The 13,554-nt window shown below is 60.0% G+C and overlaps 1 protein-coding gene across 2 annotated transcripts; it reads right to left on the reverse strand.

Moving 5' to 3' along the window:
- Window positions 1-160: 160 nt before the first annotated feature.
- NTAN1 (N-terminal asparagine amidase) lies at window positions 161-12,661 on the reverse strand. Of its 2 annotated transcripts, XM_059415275.1 has the most exons (10): window positions 12,521-12,661; window positions 6,892-6,994; window positions 6,750-6,815; window positions 6,350-6,458; window positions 4,747-4,820; window positions 3,597-3,650; window positions 3,043-3,096; window positions 2,213-2,310; window positions 895-1,008; window positions 161-498 (listed from the first exon to the last, which is right to left on the reverse strand). In XM_059415275.1, exons 1-10 carry the CDS (start codon window positions 12,599-12,601, stop codon window positions 319-321), a joined length of 933 nt encoding a protein of 310 aa, XP_059271258.1. In that variant the 5' UTR covers window positions 12,602-12,661; the 3' UTR covers window positions 161-318. The 2 variants fall into 2 exon arrangements, with proteins under 2 accessions (XP_059271258.1, XP_059271259.1); XM_059415276.1 differs by lacking the exon at window positions 6,892-6,994 and having other exon boundaries at window positions 12,521-12,603.
- Between the last annotated feature and the right edge of the window lie 893 nt (window positions 12,662-13,554).

The following is a 13,554-nucleotide window of genomic DNA, read 5'->3' on the forward strand; positions in this document are numbered from 1 at the left end:
TTTTCCCTTTACTCCCTGACGTAGCAGGAGAGGCTCACCGCGCATCTGAGACGACTGCTTGTAGAGTCACGAGGCAGGCGGCTCCTCTGGTGCCCTTGTTACCAAAAAGGAGAGGCTGGAGGTCAGCTTCCGAGAAGCAGAAAGTAACCCCTGTAACAAATGCCTTTGCCAAAATAAGATTTTATTTCGAAAGTCATTTGAAGGGACAGTAAGGAGGGAGACCTAGGGCGCGGCAGACGGAGGCTCGGATGCGCGTTCTTTGCAGGCTCCGCGGTGGTCCGTCAGGCCGGCAAGTTGCTTGCTTTGGGGATCCCGCGTTCAGCTTCCGGGAGAAGAGAGCTTTTCCCACAAGCCACCTGCATTCTTTTTGTAGAGCAGAGCCTTGTTTCCAGGAAACAGTGCGCTGGTGGGAGATGGGTGTTTTTTTAAAAACATCAAGGTAGACCTAATATGTGCCACAAAGTGGGGCGGCTCAGCCAGAGGCGAAGTGGAAAGGTTCTGGAAAGAGAAGATTGTGCGTATGAGAGAGAGGAACAACCTGGCTGTTCCCTTTCTCTCCCTTTCCTGATGGAGCTGTGGCAGGGTCTCCACGTTCTTAAACCCGGACCTGGACACTCAGGTCACCGAGCGTCGAGCCACTGCAGAGTGACCAGACGGGAGGGGTCCCGCGCCAATGGGGCAAGGAGGTTGGCTCCATCCACCTCCCGCCCCGTGCAGACGCGCGGCTGGGACGGGGCTTCCCCGCTGACCTAGAAGTTCAACGGGGGCTGCCCACCGCAGCCTAGAAATAACTGCTGCCCGCCGCGAGCCGAGCAGCTCTGCTCTAAGCACCTTTTCTTCCTCACAGATGAAGAAACCAGCGTGCGGAGATTTACCCAACCCGTAAGTGTTCACCTCCAGTATCTGCTTGTCGTCTTGCTGCAGCCAGAAGTCGGCGTGCGGGAAGGGCACCCAGGAGTACGGCCCCAGACGCAGCTGTTCGGTCTCTGCATCGTAGATACTAATCATCTAAAACGACATTTCAGGGGCAGAACGTGACGCGTGCTCCCCGCTCCTCAGAGCCCGCCAGTAAAGCCAGCCCAGGGTAGGCCCACAGCCCCGCGGTTACCCTGAGGACAAGCTTCTCGAAAATGTCTCACAGAAGCTACTCCGGCCCTGGGTGAGTAACAAGCGGAATCTCCTTCAGTCCCAAAAACAGTCCTCTAGGAAGACCACGTTTTTCCCACTTGGGGTGAAAACCTGAAGCCCAGAGGGACAGACACTTGGCCTGCAGCGGCCCACGGCACTGCGGGGAGCAGCTGCGGACCCGGCCACGCAGAAGCAGGTCGCACAGGCCGCCCGCCGCCCAATCGAAGGCAGCGAGAGAGCGCCGCGTTCAAGTGCGTGTCTGCCGGCCACCGGGCCCTGAGCCCCGCAGCTGCCGGGGCGGGGCCTCTAACGGGCAGCCGTCGGGCTTGGGCTCTGAGACTGGACTGGGTGCAGGTGTTAGCGGAGCCCAGGCCATGGTGCCGCCAGACAGAGCGCAGGAGTCGTCTCCCAGCCGCGCGCGGGCTGACCAGAGCGCGCTCTGAACCCACACGTGTCCCAGGAGGACGTCCCCACCTTGTCAGCGCGCACGTCCCTTCGCGGGCTGTGACTGCGCGGGCTGGTCTCACCCCAGGAAGGGGCCAGAGAACCCTTCAGGCATTTTCAAATGACATGTAAGGCTCGGGTGGTTCTTTTTCCTTCAAAATTAAGGTATTAGTATTACAAAGCATCCCTGATGATCAGACCTGTGGAAAGTGACCTGATGATTCTGGTGGGCGAATCCACCTGTGGCGGCAGATCGCCCTTTAAGGACGTGGTCCACACGTGTGTGGCTGCCGAGGTGCAGAGGCAGGGGCCGCTCCCCGCTGCCCGGCTCTCCTTTCCTCGTGAGTCGTGTGTAGGCCAAGGCTGCACCAACAACAAGGGGTTCGTTCTCGCTGCACCGGATGCTGGGCGCGCCCGTTCCCTCCCTGTGCCCCTTCGAGGCCGAGCGCCTGCAACCTAAAACCATTCCTTACTCGTCCATGTTGTGTGTGGAGGGGAGAGAGGTGACCCCTGATCATTTCATCGCTTTAAAGAAACTCCCATGAAGTGTTCACTTCTAAGGTCTATAAAACTTGAGGCTTTGGAGTGCGATGCCCTTTCTTCCCCGAACCCCTTAACACAAAGATGATTTCACACTCACTGGTCCTCCTGTTAAAGCCCGGGCAGCCCGCAGCGCCTCCTCCGGGCCCCGGTCTGGGAAGGATGCTCGGTAAATCTCCGCGGTCTTGATGTTCACAGCTGCGGGGGACAAACAACATTTTCCTTGACTTAAGATGCAAATGGAAAGTTCGCGTGATCTTACATTTCCAACACCTGTAACAGTGCAGAGTCTCCCCGAGAGAGGAGAGTCCTCTCGTTCCATTTCCACTGTGAGGGGTCTCCAGCGGCCCCCTTTGTGGAGAGGGACACCACGGCCTTCCAGCCGAGCCCGCCGCGTGCACCGCTGGGGCCTGGGCCAGCCGCGGGGAGACTGTGCTCCCAACCCAGGGTGGCTGCGCGGCGCCCCCAGCAGCCTGCCCTTCCTCCCGGCGGGCACGTGGCCGACCCCCCTGCTTGGCCCGGGGCACAAGTGTGGCCTGGGATCATGGCCAGATCCGGTGTTTGTGTTCCGGCTTCTCTGGAGCCGGGAGAGCTTTACACCTTCCTTAGGAGGAACTTTGTTCACAACCAGACCTTACGAGGTCGCTTATCGGTGGGAGACGCAAAGGCCCCCGCTGCTTGGAGCCCCGTTACCACGGCCACCCGGGTCTGCCTCCCACCGGCTCCCCTGTTTGTCCTTCATGGCCTCAGGGTGTGGACATTCTTGGTTTCGCAGACAGAGGTCAGAGAAGGCACGCTCCTTGCCCGGGCCCCCCCGTGGGGCCCACAGAGGAGCCAGGACAGGAACCGGAACGGTGCCCCCGCGGGCTCACCACGTGCTCCCGCCAGCACGGGACTGGCCTCTGACCCTCGGTGAAACCTACTACTTACCGATGCCGTAAATGATTGGAAAGTGGTTTTCATTTTCTTCCCGGTCATTTAATTCTAACAACAAAAAAAAGTTCAAGATTTAATGTTTAAGAAATACTCAACAGTTGCTTTCATGTTCCATAATCAAAGCCTCGGAGGAGCCCACACCACAGAAAGGGGAAAAAAAGCAGAACATGCAAGGGACGGTTCTCCTGTGTCCCTGCCAAGTCCCTCAGCCGTGGGGCTGGGGTCCACAAGCCCCATCCCCAGTTGGATCCTCCCGGCACGCCACACCCTCCGCCGTCTGCCGCGCGTGGTGGCTGCTGCTCCTTCCCAGGAGCTGGAGAAGCCTCTGAAAAGCCCCAGGAAGGAGAGGGCAGTGGCCCTGAAGGTGGGGTCAGGGTCAGGAGGGTCAGGGTCAGGAGGTGGCGCTGGGGGTGGTCGTGGCCGCACAGGATACCAGTGGGGCACGCGTCAGCCAAGCGCTGCCGGACCATCTCCCGTGACCGAGGTGCTCGTGCAGAGTCTTACTTTAGGGGGAGGGCACCCGTCTTGGGGAGGATGGCAGAACTCACCTGTCACACATAACGTCACTAAGTGAACGTCCTCCTCCTGTCTGTCAAATTCACCTACAACGAGAGTTCTCGGTTAGCAGCACAGGCTGAGCGAGGCGGGACAGGGCCGGAGGGACAGCAGCCACCGAGCCATGCCTGTCCAACCTTCCAGCCACAACCTGGCCCGTCTGCAGAGGCCAGATTCCCGCCGACTGATGCCACCGCACCCCACCTGCCGAGTGACAGGCCCGTTCCCAGCCTCGGGCCCAAAGGAAACCGACTGGGCCATCCCCTCTTGACCCCCTGGTGAGGGCAGTGGGGGGACCGCTGACTCGTAAGCTCTTTACTATTAAGTAAATTCTGTCCCGATCAACAGTCATAAAAAGGCTTATCACTGTAAAAAATAAATAAAAGGAAAATACAGGCAAGTGTAAGGAGTGCGTGGGTTATTAACGGCCACAATCCCAGCGCGTGCCTTTCCTTACCGCCCGTGCCCTGCTGAGCCCACACTGGGGGCTGCGGGACTGGGAGCAACTTTGTGTCCCGACTATGCATCTGCCTGCCAGGTAATCCTGAGTCTTGCTTAGTGGCTCCTTAACTACTTACTCGTGGACATTTAACTGCTTCCTAACGTAAAGAATGTTCTTACTGCCCATCTTTAGGCCTAAAGCTCTATGCACAACACAGATGATTTTCTTAGAGTCCCAGGTGGGAATTACTGCGTCCAAGGACATGAAACCTACACACTGAAGCCCCGGGGCCAGGTCGCTTCGCCCGCAGCTTGTAGCAGCATCTGGTCCCCTGCGTGTGAGCACGGGGACAGAGCGGGGCTTTTTTTCATGCGACTTTAGTAGGACTACAGTGGCATCGTTGGTTTTAATATTCTGCAGATGAAGACGGACGTTCCTGCCCAGAGCGGGGTTCTGTCTTCACATAGTTCAGTGCCGACTATTTTGCACGGTGCCGACTGCTGGTGCCCAGGAAATCTCAGCTCAGGCTCCTCCGCCCCGGAAAACTTAGCTCTGTTCTGCACGAGTCCCGGCAGGGCCATGCCCAGGGCTCCAAGCTGCGGGGACCCCCCCCCCCAGGGGTGTGGCACGAATGAGGACTTCACCCAAGCTACAGGGGGTGCAGACTTTGATCAGAGCTGGGGAGAAAGCGCGGCACTTACTAAGAAGCTGATGAGTAAGTTTTTGTGACAACTGCCTGTCGTCACTGAAGCCTCCCACGAGGTGCACCTCCAGCCTGGCAAAGAGACGGGACGGTGGTCAGAGGCCCGCACGACAGCCACGGGGACCCTGGGTGTGCTTGGGATCTCAGCTCTCCGCGTCCACGAAGCCTCGCTCTACAGCAGTGCTTCCTCCGGGCCGCGTCCGGGCCGTGGCGCAGGGAGTACACGTCTGGGCGGCACTGGGGGAAACGGGTGTGGCTGCCAGGGCTGCGCGAGCCTCTGGGGACCCCGCCCAGGGGCCCTGATGGCCGAGGGGAGCTGCGTCTGCCCACGAGACGCCGAGCTCTGCAGGGACAGGACTGCCTCACACTTTCACCCACCCAGCGCCAGGTGCTTCCAGAAACCTCTTAACACACTCAGCCCGAGAGGGTGCAGGGCTGGGGAGGGGAGGCGGCAGCCGCTGCGGGGGCTGTGGGGGGCCCTCACCGCACTATGTCCCGTCCACCTCACCCGGAAGGAGGGAGTAGCACTTCCATTTCCAGAAGGAAACGGGGCTATTCCTAAAGCCATGTGTGTACCCAGTACACCAGCTTTTCCAAGCTGGGGACACCATGCCACTCTCTTGGGGTGACCGTCCCTAGGACGGTCCCCACGCGCACGAGCACAGCAGAGCCCTGAGGAGCCCCGTGGCTGGAAACGCCCAGCTCCCCTGCTGGACACCGTGTCCCCCGCCCTCGTCTGCTAATCTGTCCGCAGCCCAGGACAGTGAGGGCCAGCGAGGGACAGCACTTTCCAGGACCAACGAAATCTTCCTGAGGTTGGAACCTGAACTGGCCACGTCGCCAGCACCAGGACAAGCATCAAGGGGCCCCCACAAACGTAAGCCAGCAAGAGGAGCCGAGACATCCACGGGGCTGGCCTGGGGACTCTGGGTTCGCCTGCCAGGGTACCCTGCCGCACCCCTGCCAATGCACGGACAGTTCCAGAACCGCACAAGGATGCCTCCTGCCGGTGGGGCCCAGGGCACAGGGAAATCAGGCACTGCCTGCACGGCTCACCAGCCCCTGAAGCCGGCCTGGCCTGGCTGCCACGTAGGAAACCCGGGCCCGGGCCGAGCTTCCCTGCCTGGGCGGCCTCCAGCCCTTCCGGGTGCGCACCAGCCCGTGGGGCTTCCCGCGGCACCCCCCACCGCCCCGCCTTAGCATGTGAGCGCCCCGGGCAGCTTCTGTCTATTGTGGTTGTGGCTGTGGCCTGGGGACGGGTTCTGGCTGGGAGGAAGTCCCTGCCAAATGGCTGAGAGCAAACGAACGAATGAATGAATGAATGAACCCAGGGAACGGCATCTGGGGTCTAACAGAGCGACGTCCGACAGGTGAACCTCTAAAAGCACAGGAGCGAGGAGACCGCTGGAGGTTCCAAGTCAGACCTTCGGGACCGTCAGCCTGTACCCGTCACCCCACAACCACAGATGAGGGCCTGGCGCTGTGCCAGCTGTGCTTCCCTGGAGCAAGCCGGCCATGGCCGTGACCTTCCGCTTGGCCGGCCCCTCCACACCACGGCGCACAGCTCCCGACTGCGCGGGATGGACGGGCGTGGAGCTCACCTTCCACACTGGGCGTGATCGGAGAAGGACTTTATGGAGCTCATGATCAAGGGCACCTCCGCTCTGGTGTCCGTTCCATCGCAGTGGGTCAAGCAGGTGGCCCCGTTACCTGGAGAGAAGGGAGGAATGACTCGGGTTATTCCCACTGAGAACACAGCGCCCCTGCTCTGGTCTCTCCGGACCGCATCCCTCGGGGCAGCCTGGACGGAGGAGGAACAGAAACACCTGTGCTGCCCACGGAGCCTCCCGACCAGGGCCCCGGGAGATGCCGTGCAGACTCAAGAGAAGGGGAGTGGGGCTGGGCTTCGGAGGGGACCCGGGGACACTCGGGCACGGGCTCTGATGGCCCCACGTGGGCGGCCGCTTTCAGCAACGGTTCCCTTCGCGCCTCTCGCCCTACCTGTGTGCCTCAGGACCACGATGTGACAAGTGGTGGCATCATCAGAACCCAGAATGGAGATGGAGCCTGTTTGAAAAAGAAAGAAAATAAAATATCCAGTAGCCTTGGGGGGTAACGCCCAATTCACTGCTTCCTAACCTACCATCCTTTGGGGAGGTCACTGCCAGCTCTCTTTGCTGAACATACAGAAGGCCCTGGGGTCCCACTTGTTGAACAGACTGACCTCTGAGAAGTCTGGCTCTTTCCTGTTTAATTAAGAAAAAAAATAAAATAAAATCGTGATGGCAATTAGTAGGGCTGAGTACCCAGCGAGGGCTGGCAGGGCTCGGCGCGTGGGCACTGCGCAGAGGACGGGCCAGGCTCACAGGGCAGCGGCGGCTGTTGCAGGGGACAAGGCGGAGGAATGGTGCGGTTCTGGGCTTTGATGAACCTACAATACGAGACCTAACTCGGGAGCAAGAGACTCTGCCCAGCTCTGGCACTGGGCAGGGAATCGGGGGGTCCGGGCGAGCGCCCCAGCCGGCTCTGCAGCCACAGCCCTTGTGGGAGGGAGGCTAGGACTGTCCCCGTCCCGAGTCTGGCCCTCCCACTGTGGGACCCCCGCACTGAGTATGCACCCCAAACACGCACCTCCCCACGCGGCTCACGACGGCCGGGCGGCCAGCAACACCAGGGACTACAGAGGAAGGTGGCTCGGCGAGGTACACGGACAACATGCGAAAGTATAAAAAAAAAAAAACAACCCCAAAACATAAAAGCTCTTAAGTGTGCCAGTTCTACGGCAGGGCTCAGGGGCCGCTACACCCGGGAAGCTCAGTTCTGCAGATGCTCTCAGGTGGGGTCCCTACTGGTGCAGAAAACCAGAAATGAACGGCCGGAAGTTCGCCACCCCGTGGAAAGGCCGGGGTACCATCAGGTGTCAGGACTTCCTCTCCTTGAACATGAGCCTGAATTCTTCCACAGACCCGTGCGTGCAAGTGCAGGATCCCAGACGGCGCGCCCGAAGGGAACCTATCCCCCAGGACGGCAGTTACACTGGAGTTAGAGGTTCAATACTCTTATTAGACTCTAAGCCTAAAAACACATTTTAAAAAATAGTAACTAGGGGCACTGTGGGGGGCTCAGTCGTTAAGCCTCTGCCTTTGTTTGGCTCAGGTCATGATCTCAGGGTCCTGGGATCGAGCCCCGTGTCGGGCTCCCTGCTCAGTGGAAAGGCTGCTTCTCTCCCTCCCATTCCTTCTGCTTGTGTTCCTTCTCGGTCTCTCTCTGTAGAATGAATAAAATCTTTAAAAAAAAAAAAAAAAAATTTTTTTTTAAAAACCCCACAGGCACTCAATTCTTTAATGAAAACATCTGAAGTTTTTCAAAGGCATCAGGTGGACATACACTGCGATCATTATAGGACACACGGGCTGTGTCCTTACTTCCTTCCTACTCGCGACAAGCAAGGGAACAAATCCCCATCTCAGTGGGCAGACGGGCGCGTGCAGCGTGGGGCCTGCAGCAGAGCCTTCGGGGCTCACAGGCTTGTCTCCTGGCTGGGGCTCACCCGGGCTGCTGCTTGCAGACTTTCGTAGAACACAAGATGTAAAAACAAATGAACTCACTCACTAACCACGATCAGCTGGATTAGTTACACCTTGTTCTCTTCTGGCAAACTTGCATTAAGTGGAAGCAAGGCAGCTGTGAACAGGACAGCGGCTCCTCCGTGGAACCAACCAGAAGGAGCCAGAACCTGCCGCGTCAGTCGGGCCGAGAGGGACCGGCGGGACTGGCCATCCTGACACCCAGGGCGCCTTCTCACCTTCAGGGAGAGCAAGAGCCGGGAGAGCGCAGCGTTTCCTCTCCGGTATTCCTTGCACACACACCCCTGGCTTTATTCTTTCGGGACTGCGGGAAGGAGGGTGCAGGCCACCTTCACGAGGGGTCACCGCCCGAAAGCAAAGTCAAGACCAGAAATCACATCAACTCATTATCAGAACAGACGATGCCCGGGCCCCTGAGAGGCTCCGTCATTAAGCCTCTGCCTTCGGCTCAGGTCTCTATCGCAGCGTCCTGGGATCGAGTCCCGCATCGGGCGCCTTTCTTAGCGGGGAGCCTGCTTCTCCCTCTCCCTCTGCCTGCCACCATCCTGCCTACTTGTCTCTCTCTGTGTCAAATAAATAAAATCCTTAAAAAGAAAAAAAAAAAAAAAAGACGAGATGCTGCCACAAAGCGAAAAGAACATGTTGTTTTGGTTTCCCAATTTTAAGAAAAAGTTTAGCCACACGTCCCCACTGTGGAAAAACACCGACAGCTCCTTGGTGACCTCCCGCCCTGTCCCGAAATGAAGGAGCCCCGTCCTCTGGACCTCCGACGCTCTCTGGACACTCAGATCCCTACGGAGCCCCCGGCCCGGCAGCCTCTCACTTCCCAACTCCTGTGCCTTGGCGCGGCTCGCTGAAGCCAGGGCTCAGCAAACTTTTCTCTGAAAAGGGCCCGAGAGGAACTATTTTGGGCTCTGCTGGTGTGGTCTCGTCTTGCAAGCACCAGGCTCTGCCATGCAGCCCGAGAGCAGCAGAGACAACATATAAACAACCGGGCTGGCGCCGTGGACCCAGAAGATTCTACTGATGGACAACACCGCAATCTGAATTAACTTGTCATCTCACAGGTCACGAAATACGCCTCTTTGGATTTCCACCTCCTCCCCCACCATTTAAAAATGTAAAAGCCACTCGTGGCTCACGGGCTGTGCAGACACCGCATCAGGCCGGGGGCTGCAGTTTGCTGACCCCGGTCCTGGCCAGTTACAGAATGACCCAGTGTCCCCTTACCCTACTCCTGGAGTCTGTCCATTCTTCCTGCAAATTCTCCTGCCCTGGGGAGCAGGGAATGATGCCGTCTGCTCCTTAGCCCGCGAGAGGATTAACTAGGGGGCTGCCCCCTGCCTGCCTGTTTCCCTGACCCCGAGGTCCCCCTCGCCACCCACACTACCCTCCCCGATGGCTGCCGCCGTCCCTGCGTCAGTTCTGAACGTGGCTCCGTCACACCCCTTTTCTGCTCGGAACCCCTTCGAGTCCAGCAATTTCACGGGTGGGAACCATAACAGGCTGAAGAAGACTGAGCTCTGTGAATGTCGGTAACGCAGGAGACTTGGAAACATCCTGCGTGCAGAGGCAGGAACTAAGTTACGGTGCGTTCACGTCCTGGAATCCTACGGCACCACACTTAGCAAGGTGCTGGGGGGCACCGGTTACGGAGCCCCAGGGGGGGACTTGGTAAAAGCAAAGGCTCAAAGAGCGCACGCCCTGAAGGAATGTTCTGGGGTGCCGACCATGACCTCGACCGGCCCTGCCTCACAGAGTAGCCACCAGCCACACCCGGCTGTCGAGCACCTGAAACATGGCCAGTGTGGCTGAGGAACGGAGCTTTCCATGGTCTTACCTGGTAATGGCACCTAAGTAGCCCCAAATAGTGGGGAGAGTCGGGGTCCACACTGAGCAGAGCCGCGTTAGAGCCAAAGGCAGGCCACCAAGGTCCCCACGCCGGCTTCGCCACTTCTAGGGCTCGGGACTCTGGGCAACTCACTCCACCTGTGTGTGCCTCCAAGGGCTCATCTCTCAAATGGGCTCATCTCTAAAACAGGCCTAGCGAGAGCACCTGCTTCCACAGGTGGGGCCCAGTCCCCCAGTTCCAGGGACGGGGGCGGCGGCTGCTCTGTGCCGGGCCTGGCTGGGGACCGGCTTCTAACTGCCACCGCGGCACAGGCCACATTGTTCCATGAAAAAGACACATCACCGACCAGAATATGCCGTTTGCGCTCACTTTCAGAAGCACATCACTCGTATATAAAGAAAACCCTCTGTCGAGACGGGTACCAGGACGCCATGGTTTGTGGTTGTGCTTGTGGTCCTCTTGACATTTATATGTTCTGACAAAGGGGACAGGCTACTTGTTACAGAAAACTTAATGAAAGCTCGCCTCTCCCCCCACTGCTTATTCTTTGAAAGATCCACCGAAACGCCTCCTGACCCGGGACCGCCCACCTCCCTGGCATCCGCTCTCGCCCTCTGCCCTGGCCAGTCCAGCCGCCCTCGGGGCGCTTCCCCTCCTGGCCACGCAGCTCAGCTAGAATGCCCTCACCCTCCTCCCCCTGCTCCATCTCTCCCCTGCGCCCATCCTTCTTCCCCAAGACTGCGGCAAAGGCCGGTGAGCACCCCCAGTTTCCCGGAATGCGCGCTGCCCCCCCCCCCCGTCCCCCTACACAGGCCGGGCCGGACTCCCCACCGAGCCTGACGCTTGGGACTCTCATTTTTCTGACCTTTTATCACAGATTCTCAGAGAAACATAAAAAGAGTGTCACCTAAATTCTGGAGGCAGCTGAAAGATTTTCCCCTTGGTGAGTCCTACTCTGACTTCGTAACAGTTAACGAGTAACAGCGATGCAGCCCCAGGAAAACGCTTTGCACAGGGCCCGGTGTCCGCTCGGACCCCAGGTGCTAACATCACAGCTGTTTCCTTGACCTGCAGGCTGGGGACCACGGAGTCTTCCCTTTCCCCCGCTACTCCCCATCCTTCGGGTCATTCTCGGGGTTCCTCTGTTCATTCATGGATATAACAAGTATTTGCAAAGTGCAGATTCGTGACCAGAGACTGCCCTAGGCTCGGAGGACCCGGAGCAGTAACAGACACACACTGTTCAGGAAGCCCACTTCGGGGGGTGGGGGTGGTGGGGGGACAGATCGACACAAGTATGCAAACAAAATAATTCCAAAGTGTGCAACGGAGAACAGGAAACCCCAAAGCGACCTTCCGCGAGCCCCCGGGGGCTATGTCAAGCTCCCGTGCCTCACCTCTCAGAGGGAAAACCGGCATTCTTCCTGTAGGGCACTTAGCAGCCCAGGGCGTCCGAGCCTCTCTGTGATTAAGACCAGCCCCTCTCACTCGGCCCTGATTGTAGGACACACAGGCGCACCCGGTGCCCGACAGACAGCAGCAGCTCAGGACGAACGAACGGACTCCAGTCCACGAGCTGACGGATTCCCCCTCAACCGGACCTGGACCCGTTTCTTGTTTGCATTAAGAACCCCTTTCCCTGCCTAAGCGTGGACTGAGGGTTCAGGGAGAACTAGCTGAGGACAAAAGCAGGAAGACGAAACAAAACCGAACCCTTCCATCAGGGCGTGGTCCTCGACAAGGCTCAGCTGGGGGAAAAGCAGGGCCCTTTCTTCTGGCTAAAAATACCCGGGGGCCCTAAGCCTCGGGTCGGAGGGGGGTGGGGGTGGGGAGGAAGGAGCCCGGGGGAGCAGCCGGATGCCCCTGGCCGCAGCCCCGCCGGGAGGAGCCGCTCCCCGCGGGGCGCGGTCCCCCACGACTGCCGGCGCGCAGGGGCGCTGCCCGGTTGGCCTCCAGCGGCCGAGCCCGGCTGGGGGTGGGGGCCGGCCTGCCCCCGGTCGCGGAGTCCCCGGGCGCCCTCCGACCCGCGTGCTGTGCCACCTCGGGCAAGTCGCCTGACCTCTCTGGGCCGCCGGCCCCTCGCCCGGCCTCGGCGGACGCCCTCGAACGTCCCAGGGAGGGGAAAGCCGCACCGACGCCCCGAGCCGGGGCGGAGAGTCGCGGCCGGCGGCCGGGGCTCCCGACGTGCCGCCGGCCGCTCCGCTGCGCCAAGTTTAAACTCTGCCTCCGGGAGCGCGGCTGGAGGCGGCGGGGCGAGGGGGGTCGGGCCCGCCCGCCGCGGTCCCTCGGGCCCGCCTCGAAGCCCCCCTGCCCCCGGCCCGGGCCCCGCTCACCTCCAGAGGCGGGTGGGCTCGCACGAGGTCCCCGGCGGACTGCGGCAGCCGCACTCGCCGCCCTTCGACGAGCAGCGGCATCGCGGAGGCGGCCGCCCCGGCAGGCCCAGGGAGGCGGCGGCCTCCCCAGCCCCGGGCCGCCCGCGGCCCCCGCCCCCGGGCCGCCCCGCCGCGCCCCGCCCCGCCCCCCGCGGGCGCCGCCGGGAACTGGAGTCCCACGGGGCAGGGGGCGGTGCATCCCGGAGCGGCTGGGGAAACCGAGGGCGGGGCCGCACGGCCCTGTGGGAGATGTAGTCCAAGCGGGAGGGGGCGGCCCGCGACCGGCCCCCTCCGCAGGGGGCGCTGGGAAATGTAGTCCCGAAAGCGTGGACGCCCAGGAAAGGCGGGGCCTCAGCTCCTGGCGCCCTGCTTGGCTCGGTTCGCGGCCGGCCAGCCTGGCCGGAGTGTGGGTTCCGGGATCTGACCGTCTCGAGTCAAGATCACGGCTCTACTACTTCTTGTCGTGACCTTGAGCAGGTTACCTGAGTTGCAGAAGCTGCTGTGCTCCTCCACAGGACTGTGTTCAGTAACAATGAACGTTGAACTGCGAAAATAGAGCTGAAAGCTGGCAAGCCCCACACACGCAGAAACCCTCAGTAGTGATGAGGGAGCAGGAGGCTGGCTGAGGACAAAGCAAAAGCTGGCACCTTGCACCCCCTCTTCACCCGCTCCCCTCCATATGTGTGGCATTCCTCAGGCACCCATGACTGCCATAAAACGATAAATGGTTAACTTGCAGGGATCACAGTCCTGCAGAACAGGAATCTCCCTTGCTCTACAAGATGTCCTAGAGACCTAAACAGGGAGGTTACCTTATCAATAGCACAAATTTCCAGAGGCAAATAACTCTTGGTTCCTGAAGCCCTAATGTCCCCCTCCCACCATAAACTGGAGGAGACTGGGGTAGAAAGGAATGTAGATGATGGCCGGATCATAATGCCCCACCAAGAATCCCCCATTATCTTGATGTTAGTGCCTGACCTAAAGACGACATT

Source organism: Mustela nigripes, chromosome 11, assembly GCF_022355385.1.
Source record: "Mustela nigripes isolate SB6536 chromosome 11, MUSNIG.SB6536, whole genome shotgun sequence".
NCBI lineage: Eukaryota > Metazoa > Chordata > Mammalia > Carnivora > Mustelidae > Mustela > Mustela nigripes.